Here is a 19,420-nt window from a genome sequence, read left to right as displayed (position 1 = left end):
TTGCTAAAACAATACTGATTTAAAGTTTTTTTTTTTTTTTTTTCTAAACCTGTTCATAAACTTGTCTTGCAAATCCAAACTTGTTCTTAAACTTGCCTCTTCATTGTGAATAAAATACTTTAAAAGAATTAAATGTTATTGTATATATTACATTACTGTAAAACTAAACAACCAATTTCCCTCCCCTATAAGTTATCTCTATGAAGCATAAAAACTTCTACATCTCTTCCGCAGACTATGTTGTTGTACATATATTACAAACTCACTTATGAGGAATGAAGATTATTCAGTAGCTACCATCTAAATTTCTAGCATTCTCAGGCTGTATACACTAGACAAGGCCTTCAGCTTCTGCAACTCTTAACTTCCAAATACGGCAAGCCCATGCTACTATGAGAAAGGCAATCCACAATGTGAGAAATGGGAAAGGATCAAGCCTCCAGAGAAATGTGGATTGTCACATTCACAAATTTATAATCCACAATCTGTCAGCTATATATATGCAAGTGAGTTCCTATCAAGATCAGGCTGTGGTCGACCACGAGTAGGAGTTGGTGGCCTCTGAATGTTTAGCTCCTACAAGACACCAGAAAGATACGACGGTATGAAAGAGAGCAGACAAATTCTCTGTTAACATTAAACAATAATCTGATATAAAGGCATATTATGTATTATCAACATTATAGATGCAATGGCTTACCTGCATCCATGTGTCATCTGTGACCCGTTCAGGAGATGTCTCTGGTGACTGAAGAGGAGGTGGCAAAGGATGTATTAATTTTGGAACCACAACCAACCCTCTGCCAACAACCAGTATAGCACCAGCATTGTTTGCCGTCCCTAAATGAAAAGGCAATATGAGACTGCAAGCACCAGACATGGAAAGAAACTGACAAAGATTTTGCTTACCACAATAGTTAGTAGCAGAAAAAAGAGTGATCAACTGTCCCTGGGCAAATCGTTCAAACCCGTCCATGACACATTCATGAGCCCTTATAATGAGCTGTAATTTGTTTCTCTTACAAAATTCTGTGACACGATCAGGCTGCAAGTAACAAGAATATATATTGTTAGGGTGGACACGTATGCCTATCCTAAAAGTAAGCACATGAAAGCAGTGGCCCTATGAGTGAGTCATCAGACGAACAAGAACACTATCAGCTCTCATACCATTCAAATATAATGTGCCAAACTACATTAATATTGATAAGGTATCAGCTCTCATACCATTCAAAAGTAGAATGTGTTAGATCTTAAAGAACACTTTTAGTAAATCTATACCCATGTTTACTAATGTATGTCAATTGTCAATTTGTCATACATTTAACATCAGACCAGTGGCTCCTACTTTTTTTTTTATTTTTTTATTTGATAAGTGGCTCCCACTCTAAACCCCTAAACAAATACTTCTATGCACCAACATCACCAGAAAGGGGAAACAAATTGCACGTTAAAAGCAATGTACATGTAGAAATATGAGAGAAAAAAAGGCCTGGAAGTGCGTACCCCAAAAGTGACAAGACCAGGCCCTCTAGCATTTGGTCTCAAGCCCTCTACACTATCGTTTTCTGTAGGATCAGACCTGTGTACATAGATTTTATAAGACCACAAACATAAACAACTATTAATAGCAAATAGACACATGAATTGAGCAAGAGCTTACCACAGAAGATCCATTAAAATTATAGACCCGGCATCCATCGTAATGGGTCTTTCAAGCTTCTCTATCTGTTCTACAGAATTTATAGATCTCCCAATGCCACCATGCATACAGATAATTTTCTTTTCAATTAGTGCAGCAAGTGGGAGGTAGTTGAAAAGTTGATTGAACCGTGTCCATGCCCATATTCCGTCATTCTCTCCCTACATGCACATAAGTTACTAGCGCATTTAATATTCTGAAATTTCAGAGCAAAGACTGTATCATGACTGCATAATTATGCGTACCATTCTCTCAATGCATTCAATACGAAAACCAAAAAGAGCATTGATATCAGCAGCCTCATGATTCCCACGTATTAAGTGAACATTCTCAGGATACTCAATCTGCAGAATCAATCACGGCATTATACAGTCAAATATAAGAAGTGATAGAATACAACTATATATCAATTAGATTACTTAAAAGCAGAAGTTTGCCTTAAGTGCAAGGAGCAAAGTTATGGTCTCCAAGCTGTGCTGTCCTCGATCAACATAATCCCCCAAAAACAAGTAGTCAATATACCTGTAACATTAATAGACTAGCTGAACAAGTCTTGTTTGTAGTTTCATAATTTATATATAGAAGGGTAGTATCAGCCCTTCTAACAAAACTCACTTCAACATGAACTAGAAATTTTTTGTGATCTAAGACTAGAAGAATTCAAGTAAATTTTATTTTTATTTGAACAAGAATTTAGACTATTGATTCTTGAATATAACTTAGAGAGACACAATTCTGGTTCAAAACAAATTCTTTCCACGAGTATAATGACAGATATGGCATGAGAGAAAATGCTCAACTTACGTTATGTCTCCTGCAGGGGATGGAAATCCATATTCATCAAATAAGCGCATTAAATCACCAAACTGTCCATGAAGATCACCAAATACTTTAATTGGAGCTTTCAGCTGAAGAACTGTTGGCTCCTGCATAAAGATCTGCTCAGCAGCATAACAAAGTTCTCCCACTTCATAAGAATCCAGGAAAAACTTCCTATTGACAGGAGCTTTCCAGTTCCGAGGCCTCAGCAATGCAGATATAACCTGCAAGGAAACAAAAGACAACAAACAACCTTCAAGTAAGAAATAAAACGTAGAAAGAAACAGAAAATCAAATGTTAACTGATGCTTGCCCTTTTATGTAGGCCCTGCGGAGACTTCTGCCTGGTGAACTTTTTGTTAGGATATGGTAAGTCATTATTCACCGGAATCATTCGTCTGCTCTCATTTTCAAATTGATCCAAAGACAACTGTCTTACCATCCCACCCAGGTTACCTACAGCCTCTTTGGCAACGACGACCTGCAACAACAGAAAATTATAATTATGCCATATAAAGAGGACAAAAAAATCCCTTGATTGGGCATCGATGCAAAGGACATACAGCTCTGGGATGAAGGCGAACATCTGCCTCATTGTCACTACCATCAGATACTGTTTCTGCAACTTGTGAGTTATCATCCGAGACAGATGTTTCTTCAGCAGGAGCAGCAGATGTTGACTGCACAGCATGCCAAACAGCACTAGCTGCCTCAGCTTCGGCAGCAGAAGCTTCCCGTAGTTTCTCCATAGAATTTTTGTCCATGCTGCCAAAATGAATGTGTATTGCATAAACTATGAGTATGTGGCTCAGTCAAAGTACTTGGGAGAGATGGAAAAGAGGATATGAAATAATACCTCAAGCCACTAGATGAGGGACTCTCAGGCTCACCATCCGAAGATGGTGATGTTCCAAAAGAAATTGTGTTAGGGTGATACATTCTGGGACTTGTCAAAGCTGGGGATCTCTCAGATGTTAAAACAGGCGAATTAATTTCAGACTGAAATGATGAATTTTCTGCAACCAGGAAATCATCTAGCAGGATGTCTGTACAAGAAGATGAATAAATAATATATTACAACATGGTATAGTATATACAAAACCACATAATTTGGCATATACAAAAACAGGGGAATTATTAGAACTATACCTACATACCATATGCAAAATTCATTTTTATAAAATGTTTTTTTTTTTTTTTTTTTTTTGAGATAGCCCCTTGAATTTCCATGATACCAAGGCTTTAAATCCGACAAGTCAAGAATCTTGCGATAATTAGAGAGGAAATCCACCAGACGATAATAAACAGAGGCCGTGTTTGTTTAACCGAATTTCAATTTAGGAATGGGAATTAAATTCCCATTCTGCCAAACTGGAACCTTTGGTTAATTTTTATTGACCGGAAAAGAAACGGAAGTAAGGAATCAATTCCATTCAATGGTCTGAATTGAAATACCGATGGAGAGGCTGTAATTCTATTCCATTGAACATATGGAATGGAAAATTACAACAAATACTCCTTTAAAATTCAATAACTCTACAAATTAAAATAGAAAAAATGGAAACCTTCATTATCAGAGTCTAGTGCAGAGCCATTAGTAAATGACTTGCTTCACTCTGCATCTGATCTAATCTATGTAAATATCTATATTCTGTTGGGGAAGAAGATGAAGTTAATTATTCTAAAATCCTCTGGAAGATCTGAAACCAAAATAAGCTCCGCTAGTGCTGCCTCCTACATTGAACCCCTTTCTCCCTTCCTTTGTTGCAAACCAAAAGGCTTCTTCCTCCATCAACAGATATCACCGAGATCTGAAAAATTGATTTAGATTCTTTCATCTCCAGCACAATAAATTGTGGGTTTCTAGAGTTTTCCTTATTATACTGGATCTTTCTGTCATCCTCTTTTGGTGGGCTTATGACTATAAATATAAGGGGTTTTAATGGGCCGTCTCATTTCTCAATAAGAAGGATTTAAAAAAAATAAATAAATGAAGTATTTACACAAACTTGATGGCTTGATGTCTCGTTTCTACGCCGTTTCTTTCATTTAGCAATTAATCGATTTTTTTTTTGTTTATATTAAAAATTGGGGATCTTGGAAATTTGTGGAATTATGGTGACGAATCAATGCTATTAAAATGAGATGAAAATGGTAAAAAATTATAATAGAGGAGGAGGTGGTGGATTGTTGTGGCAGTGTTGGAGAAAGCAATGATGATGGGTGTTTTTATTTATTAAAAAGGTTATGATTGGAAAAATATTAAAGTTTTTAGTCAATTCCGATCACTATCTAATCTTAATTACTTAGTTGTTCCAAACACTAAAATGTAAATGTTAATACTATTCCATTCTGGGATGGAATGGAAAAAGAGTTGAATCCCTATTCCTACTCTTAACATTCTTGCCAAACAAATGGGCCAGAATGTTTAAGTCTACTCTTGTAATTAACACTTTGGCTTCCTTCTTAACAACCAAAAATCACTATGTTCACTCTTCATTATCTAATAAAAATACTATCTGTTCTGAAATTACATTATTCAATATTCAATTATGTTATAAAGTCTTTACCTCCCTTAAGACCACCATAAATATATATACGAACACCAAGAGATGCAGCTGCATGGCGACAACGACGCATAAGCTCCAATGGAGGATCATAGTCATTCTGTCCCTTGCTTGTGCGTGAGGAAGTCACGAGCCCATTTCTATCTAACCAAACTCCAGCAGCAGTGTCCAACACTATCAAATAAGGAAAAAAACATAGAAGAAAATATATTAAGAAAACTTACTGAAATTACAATATTATTCATAGTAACGTAATCTACAACCAAAAGATTACCTGCAATAGCTGCTTCACCTTCTACACCACGCCCTCCCCTAAGAGCACCTCCTGTAACATGTAATCTTGCACCAACAAAAACCTGAGAGAAAACAATGTCAATTCAGTGATAAAAAAAGGCACAATACGATAAAGCTAATCCAAAGACAGGCAGGCCGTTATTTACAAAATGCAAAATGCATTCATACCAAGAACAATATATGATTTCTTCACTTGAATAAATATTCAATCATATAAGTCCTACACTTTAAAAACACATACCAAATGATCCTGCAACATACAAATGAGTAACTGTATATTCCTGGTTTATATATTATCACTTACCGCAGCATGTTGATACCTTGGTGAAGGGGACACTCCAGGTGCAAGGGTCCACTCCCACTGACCATTCCTATGCATGAGCAGTCCATAAGCATCTGCTAGTGGCTGTGGGAGCATAGATAGGAGCAAACAAATCAGATAACCTATTTAGCTCAAAAGACCTCAAGTATAAATTGACATAAGAAATACCCACATATTTCTATCACTAACTTCAGATAAAGAAAGCGAATTTATTAAAGAAAAATAGAAGAACTATATCCACGGTTACAGGGAAAATCTACTTTTGAGAGAAACAAAACCTCTGCAATTAAAAGAGACATCTTTAAGACACTTGGAAAGTGCTAGAACTAGTTAGGATGTAATTAAGAAAGCCTTTCCAAAACTTCAATGAAAATATTGATGATCTTCCAGGTCATGAATGCGAAAGATTCCTAATAGTTCCCCCCTAAGTTTCCTATTCAATCCTAAATCACTTTATGCTCCATGTTTCGCATATGATTTAAATCTTTTTATGGAAACATAGGATTTAAGAATTGATTACTTTATCTTGCAAGAAATGATTCCACATACCGCCCCAGAAATATCTCTTCCACCACAAAGCAAAAACATGCCATCTGAGCGGGCACTGGCTGTTGCATACCTGCAAAATAAGGTTGGTTTGTGAAATATTTAAAACGTAGGCATCTTTCATAATATTTCAATTTTCAAAATATAAATATTACTCACATTCTAGCAGAAGGCCTATCACCTTCTGGATTCAGCCTAGCCCATGCATAAGGTTTCTGAGCAGTATCCAGAGCCCAGGCATCAGAAAGCACTCTTTTTCCTTTAAGAAAAAGGAATTAAACAACGATGAAAGTTACCATCACACGTAAAACCATACATTCTCACCATGAAAACTACCAATAACATTTTTGACCAGGTGATGTATAAGCATAAAAGTAAAGACAGATCCTACACATTAGGTAAAAGTGCACCCATAAATATACCTATCTACCAAGGGAGGTAGAAACAAAACAAACAGAATTCTACATGAAACCTTTTTCCTTGAGGGCTGCTATATGCACACCCTCTTTCCTCTCACTACACACCCCTCCCTATCAATCTGTTTATTTAAAGAAAACAAAAAAAAAAACAAAAAAAGAAAAAACAACAAATCACCCAAGACCCCGACCCAGTCCCCCCCTGCTCCTGCCACCCTGACACCACCCTCGTCGCCAGCGGTTGGCAGACTCCTCTCTCTATCTCCCCTCTTTCTTTCTCTTTCTCTTTCGCACACCCTTTTCCGGACGAGGGATGAAGGTCGGTGAACTTGCCAGATCCCAGATCGGAGGTCAGAAACTTCCGACCTGGAGGCCAGCAAGGCCGCCGGCCTCCCTTCCTGTCCGGCAAGGGGGGTGCAAAAGAGAAAGATAAACAGAGATCTTGGCTAATAGATCTTTTCCAGAGGGGTGTGCATATAGTAGCACTCTTTTCTATTTCTCATATTTTCCAAATTAGATATTCCGTAGAGCTGGTTTATTTCCAATTCAGAGATTGATTTTCATCCTATACTTCCCATGCATTAGAATTGTTTGTTTATCCAGTTCAAATAAAAACAAAAGTCTGGCCATGACATGCTAAAAGCCTAGAATCAGCTATATGAAATATTTTTCACCATCTGCTACTTCAAAATTACACCTAAAAAAGCATTGCATTTGACAACACTTAAATGTACAGATAACGATGACTTAAGCTTTAGTGAATACACTCACCATCATTTCCACTGACAGTAACAAGATATCTTTGAGCAACTAAGTCCATTACATGGCCATAGCGAGGCCCAGATCCTTGTCCTTGTACAACCACTCTACAAAAAAAAAAAATTAAATTAAATTAAATAAAGATGATTCGTACCAGAATTTTAAACAATAATCAATAAACCTTGAAGGAGAAGAAGCTCAGTTTAGGTCACTTATGCACACCTGTGCCACTTAAATTTATCATTGGTCAAGTCAAGCACGTAGAGATCATCTGTGGAATGTCCAGCAGGACCAATGCCACCCTAGTCATAGAGCATGAATCCACCAATATTAGGCTAAACACTCACTCAATAAACCCAGTAAAAAAAAAGTTATTATTTAAACTTCCAAAGTACCAAAAACCAAGTAAAAAGAAAACCTACAAATTTACAATCATTCCTAAAGGCTTATTATTGCTTAAATCACCTGAAAAACAACCATAGTGCCCACTGCAGCTGCTGCATGCGCCGCCCTCGGAGAAGGTGGGTCACCAGCAGGCCTCATTCTGCAAAATTAGAACACTCAAAGCAGATGAACAATCAGTAGGATCCCAATTCAATAATTTCAATTCCAAAAAGTTGAAAAAGTGAGAAACTTTCTTCTAAAAGAAGGAGAAAAAAAAAAGGGAGAGAAAAGAGAAATATAATTCACAATTAGTAAGTACCTAGTCCACTTCCTGGTGAGAACATCGTAGGAATGAACCGAATTGGTCACACCCGCTAACCCTACATTCACAATGAAGCAAATTTCAAAATTCAAATGAACTAAAATCAAGATTCGAGTAAAACAAGTTGAGAGAGAGAGAGAGAGAGAGAGAATAGGAGGGAGTACTGATTCCAGGGGCGGAGGAACCGGCGCCGCCTTCGATGGCGGTGGCACCGCCGAAGAGGATGAGGCGAGGGCCATGAGTCTTAGTGGCGGCGACGGCGGTGAGGGTGTGACCGCAGCGTGGGCCAGGGGCGTCGTCGTCGGTATCCCAATAGGTCTCGAGGGTACGATAGGTAGGAGCCGGGTACAGCCATGGCTTCGCCGAACCCATCGGACCAACCCAAACCCAGAACCAAACCCAAACCCAGACCCAAGCCAAAACCCGAGCAGCAGCAACCAGCAAGGTATCGTCGATTTGATCTAAGTGCTGCTGAATCTTCTTCTTTTACTCACTACTTTAGAAGAATCTGATTAATTAATTAGAGAAAAAAAAATAAGAAAATGAAAAGCCGGCGACCTTGATTGACGAGTGAATGATCGCTCGCTCGCTCGCTGTTGGCTGTTGGCTGAGGTTGTGGTGCTGCTGGGGCCCGGCCTTCGCCTCCGGACCCTCTTAATTTCTTTTTCTGCTTTCTTTTATGGCATGTTTTTTAATTAATTCATTATTTGAATAAGAGTTCTTTGTTAATAAACTTAACCCTATCTTAAGTTTTTGAATTATTTTGAGAGTTTAGAGTTTATGATATAATTTTTAGAATTTATAGAATTATTGTATAATTTTATGAAATTATAAAATATAACTCTATAAAAAAAGTTATATATTGTATCATAACAAAAATAAAATATAACTATTTATATATTGTATTATAATAAAATAACTATGTTATAATTATATACATCGTAAGAAAAAAGTTTACTTTTAAGTCACTCTTAATAACTTAAAAAAAAAAAAAAATCTTTCATATGATTTTTTAAGTAAAATTTATAATTTTTGGTGGCTTTTTGTTAATTTATTTTTTAAAGAATTGGCGATTACTTTTGGGGGTTTCTCAGACTCGTTTGGGTCTTTTTAACTGTTTGTTTTGTCTGTGAGATGTGGTGAGTCCGGTGACAACTCTGAAGCCTACAGAGTACAGACTATAAATAGACAAAGTCAACGTATGTTCAATGTTGTACTACAGTGGATCAAAACTACGCAACATTCTTACCAAAAAATACGCGACATTCTTACAAAAGGAAAAAGAAAATACACAACATTCTTACCAAAATAAAATGTACGGAATATTTTTACCCAAAAAAAAGATAACATATATTTTTATGAATAAAGTGCCTTTTTTCACAAAAATACATTGGCACAAAAAAAGAAGTGCTTTTAGGTCTGGAACAAACAATGAGTCTTTTTTTAGCCAAGATCTACTATGATTTGGTAAATTATACAAGCCAAAAATAAACTTATAAAATATAAAAAAATAAAAATAAAGTTATTTTTTTGTTTTATAACTGTATTAATTAACTTTTGGGTCTCCTTCTTACCAACGAATAAGATGGGATTCTTACAAAAGAGAAATTGTCTTATAGGACAAAAAGAATAAGGTTTCTAAAAATCAAGCCTTTTTTCAATTACAGTTATTTTTTAAATTTTTCTTCTTTCTCTCTCTTTAATGATCAAGATTAAAGCTTAAAAGATCAAGATTAAAACATGACAGAGAATTCTGATCCTAAACTTAAAATACGATGATAACTTGTGAGTTTGATAAAAAACCAAGACTTTAATGCTAGAGTTCAAATCTCACACCCATTTGACCTCCATTGTAAGTTTGTAACATAAATAATGACTCAAAATTTTGGAATTTACACACTTATAAAAGGGTGCGCAACAAAAACGGCAACCCCGTGATTCTGGATACTGTCCTACGTGGAAAAGAAGTAATAAGTAAAATTAAGCCAAATTTAGGAACACATCGGCAACTGGTCTTCTTCTAGAAAGGCCAAAGTGTGATTTTCTATTCTTTTCAACCATTCATTTGTTTATTTTCAAAGAATGGTTTGTCCATACCCCTCCATACATACGTGTAACATGGACTTCACCAAGTCTTTCTTGACTGTTATCTCATGCCTGGTTCTTATTCAACATTCTGAAATGACCAAACTACACATTTTTCTCACTGCCAGAAAAGAATACGGTCACAGACCCAGTGGCCACAAATTAAGGGAATTAAGCAAAAAGAATGTAGAACACCATCATATCCTATCTAGTGTAGACAATAATTCGAGGATATCCAAAATCTTGTCACTTTCAATGTATCCTATAATTTTATATAGTTTATGCCCGGACCCGGATCCACTTGGGCCCAAATATGCCAACTGAAAGGGTAGCATATGGCACACATATCACCATCATAATCGTCAATACATACTTTCTGCTAAAAATATATGCAAGACACCCCATAATTTCACTGTTGTTATACCTGTACAACACTTGCACATGCTTATCTCGTAGGTCCACCAGAGCTTGTTCCAAAACTCGTTATGGAAGACCAAGAGACAGTCTCTACAGGTTTTCAGGAACTTTTCTAGACCAATGTCATCAAAACATCATTAACTATCAATGCAATGAATTTTACGGATAATATATACCAGAGATGAGATGTGAATCCATTTCAGCTATTCTGACAAAATGAGGAAGAAAGTGAAAAGCATGAATTTTGATCAGGGGCATGGGTTGGGAAACCTTTCATGAATCTTGTTGATTTCCAAAATTACTTCAGGTGTGAGCTCAACCTTGCATGCAGCTACAACCTCCTGAAGCTGCCATGACTTGGTTGCTCCGAAAACAACACTTGCAACTAGAGGGTGACTCAAAACAAAGGCTGCCACATCACAAATCAAAATGCACAAGACATAACTATTGAGTACAAAGTTGACAAGTATAAATGTATTAAATGAACAAACGCCACCTATGAACATAGTTGTATTAGCTCAAGCAATTAACGGAAGTCCAATCTGAATCCATCATTTGACAGCCTGCAATGATGCTTTTCTAGAAGAAATACTTTTGCATCCATGATTACTGTACTAGAACATGGAGAAGCCAGAGAGAGAGAGAGAGAGAGAGAGAGAGAGAGAGAGGTATCAAACCTATTGCAAGAGATACTGGATGAAGACTGTACTTTTCTGCAATATCAATGTATTCCTGTGAACATAAGGAAATAAAAGCAGATTAGTGAAGTCAGCATGCGAAGGGCAATATATGAGAAATTGAAGATGCAGTAAAAAGGATATTTGGAAATGACCAATTAGTTAATCATCAGCTTTTGTAGCCCAAGATTTTCCATTATGAACAAGGACAGAACTACAGGCACACATGCACAAACACAGGTTGAACACCCAGACACCCACTCAACCACACACGCAGTATGAGTGTATCCAAATATGCATACACATAAACAAAAATAATATATTGCCTTTATAAAATTCCTGGGCATCATAACATATGAAGTAAAATGGGATTGAAACAAATTCAGTGAAAAAGGTACAACTACCATGTTCTTCTCAACCAGATTTATCAGAGTTTTTAAAATGCATTTTCTTTAACTTGAATTGAATGTTCTACAAAACCATGGATTTATTAATCTTTCAAGAGGCCTATTGTGAAAAACAGAAGAATACCATGGATGCTGCTCTTATGATGTGATTGGACAGGTTGTATCTAGATTCCCCTTCTGAATATTTCCCTGTGAAAGAAAAAATAACAGTCTAATTAAGACAAGATCGCCATCTAGACTGCAGAAAATTCCTACATTTGAAAAGATTAGATAAACAATTTGAGAATTGACCTCTAAAATGATTCAACCGAGCATCTGCTGGACACCCATCAGGCAAAAAATACTTCCCAGTGAGTATACCCATTGCAAGGGGGCTGTAGGCTAATAAGTTGATCCTAAAACATCCAATGGCCCAACAAACAAGTCATGATTAAAAAAGAAGTAAAAGTGGCAATAATATTTCAATGTAGAATTGAATTGATCAGTTTACCACCCAACATAACTGGGCTCAGGAACTCAGACTAATAAAGCTCCTTTTTGTAATAATTTTGATCAGGTGCAATTACAGGACAAGTGAAAATGGAATCAAATTATCATTGTATCTATTAAGTTTAAGTTAGCTGCCATGAATCTCAGTTGCTATAGAACACAACCATATGACTTCATCATTCTAACCCACTTCAGCACCAAGGGAAAAAAGGAAATCCAACCATTTAAGGAAGCTAAACTTTTTACTTACTTCAACTTTATTAAGAAATTGACATTTATAAGAACCAAATTGTCCTTATCATTTCATACATTATGAATAGTTTAATTACCAATTTTACTTAAAACCAACACTTTGAATACCTCTCATGATGACAGCATTCAGCCAATCCAGAATCAAAAGTTCGGCAGAGCAAGCTGTATGAGTTCTATCAAATAAGCAATAAGTTGCATTAGTTCCAGAATCAATACAGTGACCAATTGAATCAGTTTGTGCGTGCATGTGTGTGTGTGTGTGTGTGTGTGTGTGTGTGTGTGTGTGTGTGTGTGTGTGTGTGTGTGAGAGAGAGAGAGAGAGAGAGAGAGAGAGAGAGAGAGAGAGAGAGAGAGAGAGAGAGAGAGGGGAGCACAGAGAACAGCAAGCCTCAGTGTTCTAGATTAGAATGAGCCAAACAACCTGCACAGATACAATCTTTTGATGGCAAGTGCCCCTTTCAGCTACCTGAACAAACTTCATCACACCATATGGTGTTTCATTACTGAGACCAACGTATCTGATCTACAAAACAAAAATTGTCCAATCGCATTCACATTCCTTGTTCTTAAAACATTGCAAACAAAGGCAAAAGCCAATCAAGCTAAACAACTTATCAAAAAAGTGGGGGGAAAAGCAACGGCATGAAACTAACCTTACCAGAATCAACAGCTCTCCCAAGAGCATCAAGCTGTTCCTCTATAGGAATTGAACAAAATTGTCGGGTTGGATCATATTCAGTTTCTCCAAACATGGGAACATAGCTACAAAAACAGTCATTAATCAGTTCAACTGTTACTAAAGGCTCAATGCACAAGGAAATACAAGGGTCCCTCATGGTGTAGGCACAAAGTGGAAAAAGCAAGACAAGCCTGGGTGAAGTCCATTGAATTCTGGAGTTGTGAAATAAACATACATAGTCGGGGAGAATTAAACTTTAAACAAGATGAAGCATGGGGGATATGCAAATCTTGCAATGAACTTCATTTTTACATTAAGCATACACCATTTACAGTAATGCCAAAAATAACCCCAAAAAACTAAAGGGAAGGATCGACGTACAAACCGATCATAATGGGTGTGTTTGAACACTCGTGGGTGTCAAATGGATTGGTAAATAATGTTTTTCTGTTACTATATAATAAATAAAAATATGCAGAAAAGGAAATTGGACCAAATATCGACCTTAAAGAAGGAAAAGCATAACGTATTGGCCTAAAAATAATTTGTTATATAGCCATATGTCAATATCCTAGAGGATTTGTATTATGAAATTCAAGGTAGAAAACCCATAATAAATTGACGGAATCAAAATCAAGTATACCTTATCAGAGAATATAAATTTGATAACCACATCGCACATTGATAATTTATGGTTGTAATATACACCATTCAAGTTGTGCTTATCATCGTGGTTTTGAGTAATTGAATTTAAATATTGCAACATAAATTGAACACATGTATAAAATAAACACAACCAAATAGAAGAACTCTAAGATCAAGAGCATTGGTCAAAACAACAAGGTTGCACCATATGACTCTTAAATCTAGAAGAGTTTATAAGAAAGTAAAACATAATAGAGACTATCGTGCTGATAACGTGTTATAAAATAAAGAGAAATGTAAAGAGAACATAAGAGAGAGTTAGGGAGGAATAAGAGATTCTTTATCATTCACATAAGGCCTCTATTTATAGGCTCTTGGATGACCTAGGATAAACCCTTAAGGAGAGAATTAGGGAGGAATCAGAGATTCTTTCTCATTCACATAAGGCCTCTATTTATAGGCTCTTGAATGACCTGGGATAAACCTTTAAGGTCTCCTATTTTAAAATGAATTGAACTCCTCTTAATTATCTATACAATTGCTCTAGATAAAACATGAGATAAATATTAAACATGATAATGGACAGCCACATAATTAATGATATTTACAACACTCCCCCTTGGATGTCCATTGAATATGACAGTTGCCTCATAAAAAACCTTACTAGCCAAAACCATATGGGAAAAAGACTAGCTAAGAAAAAGACTATTCTAACATATGGCATTTCCATCACTGTTCATGTCATTCTCGATTCTTTTTCTCATTTCAAAATCAGGGGTGTTTTTGCATTTTCCTTTTAGTGCTCATAGCGAGTGTTTCACTGGTAGTTTGATGTCGTGGAATCAAAATTGAACACTGGACTACTTGTAATTCCAAATTGTTGCCAATTTGTCTGACACTTGTCTTAAAATATACATTTTTTGGTTGCGTAACGGCTATTTATTTAGTTTTCCCCTGGAACTTCTAGTTATCCCCATGTCTTCTATATTTCCTATACATGTTGCGCTATGTACGTGAATTTGGGGATTTGTATTACTGGAAGTTTTGCCTAAGAAAGATGACCAGTGCTTGTATCTTGTATCCAATTTTTATCAGTCCGGGAGATAAGTTACTGCTTGCATAAAACCACTATTTTTTTTTACGGAACTTTTCTGCGGTACTTGAGTTTATTAACACATATGGAAGAACACAAGATGGTAAGTCAAATAGAATTTCATGAATCTTCATGGGAAAAGGAAGGACATGAGATCCAGAGATTCTTTCAGAGAATAAAATATATATATATATATATATAATGAGGCAATCATTTAATTCTATGAAGATTCATGGGAAAAGGAAGGACATGAGTAGGGATGGCAACGGGGCGGGTCGGGGCCGGGGGTGCCACCCCCATCCCCCGCCCCCGAAATTATTTGAATCCCCGAACCCGCCCCAAATCCCCGATTATGTAAACGGGGATTCCCCGTCCCCGACCCCGCCGGGGAATGGCTTCCCCGAACCCGCCCCGAATCCCCGCCTCAATGTCCACTTTTTTTTCTCCCCTGAACATAGTGCATATCAAATAACCATTACATATTTACATAGCACTGCAGTATGATACAAACCTGCTAGCAGTAATTATTAATACAAACCTGATGAATATATTAATACAAACCTGCTAGTATCAATAGATTCAATTCAAACTTGCTTAACATAATACATATCAAACTTGCAGAGTTGCAGACCTGTTACTTAGAAGTTAGAACTCCTTTAGCCTGTTTGTTTGGTAGGATCCGAGAGAACATGAGAAGATCTAAAAGAATATGAATATATATATTTTCGGATTGCCACCAAAAAATCTTACATGTTGGTAACATAAAAAAAAAGAAAGTAATAATAGTAATGTGGATGAACAGTAGATGTCTCTGATTCTCTCACTGAGCGAACTTTTAAACTGCAAAATCTGTTCAAATTATATTGAAAAATGGGGGAGTGGAAGGGTAGTCTCTCTTCTTGTTATATCTTCGTGTTTGATATGTAGTGAGTTTCTCTGTAGGGCCAAGCCCAGTTGCCCAAGAAATTAGCAACAGCTTGGACCTGTCAAACCCCAATCAGCCTTTGAAATACCATGGTTCTCTAACCGAGTTCACTGGAAATCCCTGCTTCATTTAACCAAGTTAAAGTTTCAGTGTTTTGCTTCATCCCTAGAAAAATTAGTGAGTTAGAAAATTTGCAAAATTAGTGAGTAATAGTTTCTATAACCACAAAAATTATGAAGCTAAAAACAAATATATTCTACTCCCACAAGACAAAGGCCATTTTACATTAAAAAAAAAACAAACTTCAGTACCTGAAGTCATGTGAAGAGAGTAACATCTCTCAGTCTCTAAATTTGGCTGGTACTGTTGCTTCTGTAAAATATTCCTTCCTGACAGTCTCCAAAGAGCAAAACCTCACCTTCAAAAGACAACTTCTTAATATGAAATGGAAGTAGACAGAAAACAACATCAAACAATAAAATCGCACATTCACAAATTTCAGGTTTTACATCAAGTTGTTATCTGCCTAGGTGATAGCAAAGCAATGCCATATAAATCTCAGAAATGAAAGGGAAAAATTATGGTTGACCATAGCCTATCAGCGTATAACAGAAATTAATACCAAAGTATAGCTCAAATAGCTTTAGCGCATGAAGGTCAGCACTTATATAGTTTATGGTAGTGAGCCTGCATCAGATTTACAATAGAGACTTAATGGCTTTCAAAACTTAAATGACAGGCCACATTCAGAAAAAACTTGTAGTAGATCAACTCAAACTCTGCTGCCTATAAAGATGAAGAGTTCAAATAAAGTGTATGAAATTTGAGTCTAAACATGCTTCTGGTATGGAGTTTACACAAGTAGGTGAAGAAGTTTTTTAGCTCAAAGATATATCATATTTGAATGCCATTCAAGTACAGAATGCAGTATGAATTTTCATTTTCAGACTGACAATAGACCTTTTGAACAATATGGTATTTAATAATAATAATAATAATAATAATAATAATAATAATAATAATAATAAAAGAACAATATGATACGAAATATTCATCTAGGATGGTAATACATACCACCGAAGCATAGGACTTTAACAAGGGTTTGGCAAGCTTCCAAATTGGCTTGAATATAAATGGAGCTTCCACAAAGAGGACTTGCCCCAATCGCTTTGGATAATAATAGTAGAATACATCAAACTGCAACATATAAAGAATCAACTCACAATGAGCACTGTCAGATCAAGGATATATTGTATTGTTGCAACTTGCAAGCAACAGAAACAGAATTTGATTAGCAAGTAACAAGAGAAAAACTAGTTACAACTAAGTATTTGAAGGAAATTAGCAGCTCGCTTGTAAAATATACCAAAAATGTTACGAACTTTAAATCCGTATTCTCTATACCGAAGCCTCGTAGATCGAAGATTCCAAGTATTTCTCCTTTCCCTTCCGGAAGGGCACTCAATGCCTTCTCAATCAAAAACACGCAGAGCTTCTCATTCTCGGCAGGATGGTGCACCTGTGGCACATTTTTGCATCAACAAACAAAAACCAAATACATACCAGAGTCCAGACAGTGGGGAGTAAGCGAGACAGAGATGGTGGTGAGAGGGCGAGACAGAGATGGTGGCGAGAGGGCGAGACAGAGAGGCGACTGGCGAGACTCGAGAGTGCGAGACAGAGGGGCGAGATGGTGGCGAAAGGGCGGCGAGACAGGATATGGCGAAATCTCCAAGAGCGGCACGACTGCACGAGAGAGACCGAGTGACTGAGAGATCGAGATTAGAGAATAGAGAGTCAGAGTCTCAGAGATGGTGGCGAGAGGGCGAGACAGAGAGGCGACTGGCGAGAGGGCGAGAGAGAGACCGAGTGAGTCGAGTGACTGAGAATCTGAGATAGTTAGAGAATAGAGACTGAGTCTGAGAGATCGAGATTAGACTTTAGGGTTTGGTGTATTGGGGTTTCAGGTTTGGCTTTGGGGTTTGGAATTTGGGGTTTTAAAACATATATATAAATATATAATTTAACAAACATACATTAATATATGGTATATACCCTAAACATATATATTTGTTAATTTACTTAACATATATATGTTTTTTCATTTATATAAAGCTTAAGGTTTAGGTTATTAATTTTATTATCTAAATTGTGTATAAATATATAAATTGGAAGAATAAGTTTAGGGTTTAGGGTTTAGGTTATTAATTGTATTATCTAAATGTGTATATAAAAATATAAATTGGAATAATAAGTTTTGGGTTTAGGGTTATTAATTTTATTATCTAAATTGTGTATAAATATATAAATTGGAAGAATAAGTTCGTTGAGAGTGAGATTTGTGGCGGCCGTGGCAGTGACATTCCCATATATCCGCTGACTCACTTGATCTTCAACACTCTCAAGTCCACCCCTTTTGACCGGGTCAAGGCTATCATCCTGGGTCAGGACTCGTATCATGGTCCGGGTCAAAGATACTAATCTTGTTGATGCCTACACAACCACCTATAATGAATGGAGCTATGATGAGCATCTCATCCGTGCAGTCATTTGCTATGCCTTGTATTCTGGAATTTGCTCTGTTGTGGTAAGCATGGCGCTTTTTTTTCCCGTGTTTTCGTTAGATTATAATATTTTCTAATTTTTTCTCTAAGTTCTTGATGTTGTCAATCTCCTCCATCTATTGTATTCATCATATTTACGCCATGATGAATACAGGCTTTTTTAATCAAATTGGGAAGTAAACTTACAATAGTCATAGGAAAGTAATTAAAAATGCTTTATCAAGCACAGTTTGGCTACATGGTCCTCAATTGGCTAAATATTGTGCCAGTGTCTGTTTGTTGTGTGTGTATATATATAAAATTTGATTTGTCCCAATATGCATTATATGATTCATTTCCTCTTGTATGATTTTCTTGAGGGCTGACATAAATGGATATGCAGCACAATGAAAAGTCATTTTCGCTGAAAGCTGTGGAGGATGGCCAGGTGCTGCTATACTCTGTAAGCATTCTTGTTCATCTCATCAATGTATCATCAATATAAAGTAATGCCCTTGATTACATGTCAGTTTGATTTTCTGTTCTTTGTCGTTTGCCTAGAACTCTGTCAATGCTTGGGAAACTAAAATTCCATATCCGTGGCTAGTTTTCAATGAGAAGATAAAAGCGAACTCTGTTTTCCTACGGGATTCAACAACTATGGGTCTGTCTTTCTCTGGCCCAGAGGGTGTCTAGTCTGGTTAATATGTTCAAGGAACTTCACCAAGATGTTGGTTGTTCAATTCCATCTCATGGCAATCTTGAAAGTGGGTTGTCCAGGTTTCTTTTGTGAATTATGATTGATATTCATTTTTCAAATTGATTCTAGGGTGTTCTCTTGCTCAATGTTGTTCTCACTAGTGAGATTCTACTTGCCCTAAATTGTTCTCATGTTAACACAGCCATGTTGCTTGTCTTAGATTTTACAACTGTTTTTTATGTTACCAGTAATGAGATTCATGAAAATATGTTACCAGTCAGGTCAAAGAAAGAAAAGATGTTACTGGTAATTTTGTTAGTTCGATATTGTTCTAAACTAGATTGTTCACAAAATGCCAATCGTTTTGCTGCTTGTCT

The 19,420-nt window shown here is 36.5% G+C and overlaps 3 protein-coding genes across 4 annotated transcripts; all 3 read right to left on the bottom strand.

Moving 5' to 3' along the window:
• Positions 1-80: 80 nt before the first annotated feature.
• LOC147275662 (serine/threonine-protein phosphatase BSL1-like) lies at positions 81-8,773 on the bottom strand. Its single transcript, XM_086253867.1, has 21 exons — positions 8,296-8,773; positions 8,129-8,189; positions 7,891-7,969; positions 7,648-7,727; positions 7,438-7,532; positions 6,410-6,509; positions 6,254-6,323; positions 5,687-5,788; positions 5,363-5,444; positions 5,092-5,262; positions 3,378-3,567; positions 3,085-3,286; positions 2,835-3,002; positions 2,507-2,745; positions 2,140-2,224; positions 1,948-2,046; positions 1,664-1,863; positions 1,507-1,582; positions 910-1,045; positions 701-840; positions 81-576 (listed from the first exon to the last, which is right to left on the bottom strand). Exons 1-21 carry the CDS (start codon positions 8,501-8,503, stop codon positions 493-495), a joined length of 2,667 nt encoding a protein of 888 aa, XP_086109993.1. The 5' UTR covers positions 8,504-8,773; the 3' UTR covers positions 81-492.
• A 1,513-nt stretch (positions 8,774-10,286) lies between these two features.
• On the bottom strand, positions 10,287-13,215 carry LOC147275661 (uncharacterized). 2 transcript variants are annotated; one of them, XM_086253868.1, is made up of 8 exons: positions 13,112-13,215; positions 12,880-12,981; positions 12,567-12,631; positions 12,009-12,112; positions 11,842-11,906; positions 11,311-11,365; positions 10,641-11,042; positions 10,500-10,536 (listed from the first exon to the last, which is right to left on the bottom strand). In XM_086253868.1, the coding sequence occupies exons 1-7, from the start codon at positions 13,208-13,210 to the stop codon at positions 10,882-10,884; spliced, it is 651 nt and encodes a 216-aa protein (XP_086109994.1). In that variant the 5' UTR covers positions 13,211-13,215; the 3' UTR covers positions 10,500-10,536; positions 10,641-10,881. The 2 variants fall into 2 exon arrangements, with proteins under 2 accessions (XP_086109995.1, XP_086109994.1); XM_086253869.1 differs by having other exon boundaries at positions 10,287-11,042; positions 13,117-13,203.
• Positions 13,216-15,630: 2,415 nt separating this feature from the next.
• On the bottom strand, positions 15,631-18,260 carry LOC147275660 (phosphatidylinositol transfer protein CSR1-like). Its single transcript, XM_086253976.1, has 5 exons — positions 18,186-18,260; positions 17,167-17,319; positions 16,876-16,997; positions 16,112-16,200; positions 15,631-15,965 (listed from the first exon to the last, which is right to left on the bottom strand). The coding sequence occupies exons 1-5, from the start codon at positions 18,258-18,260 to the stop codon at positions 15,898-15,900; spliced, it is 507 nt and encodes a 168-aa protein (XP_086110102.1). The 3' UTR covers positions 15,631-15,897.
• Between the last annotated feature and the right edge of the window lie 1,160 nt (positions 18,261-19,420).

This window comes from Dryas octopetala, chromosome 8, assembly GCF_963921425.1.
Source record: "Dryas octopetala chromosome 8, drDryOcto1.1, whole genome shotgun sequence".
In the NCBI taxonomy this organism is placed as follows: domain Eukaryota; kingdom Viridiplantae; phylum Streptophyta; class Magnoliopsida; order Rosales; family Rosaceae; genus Dryas; species Dryas octopetala.
The sequence above is the reverse complement of the archived record's forward strand: the minus strand, read 5'-3'. Positions and strand labels throughout refer to the sequence as shown.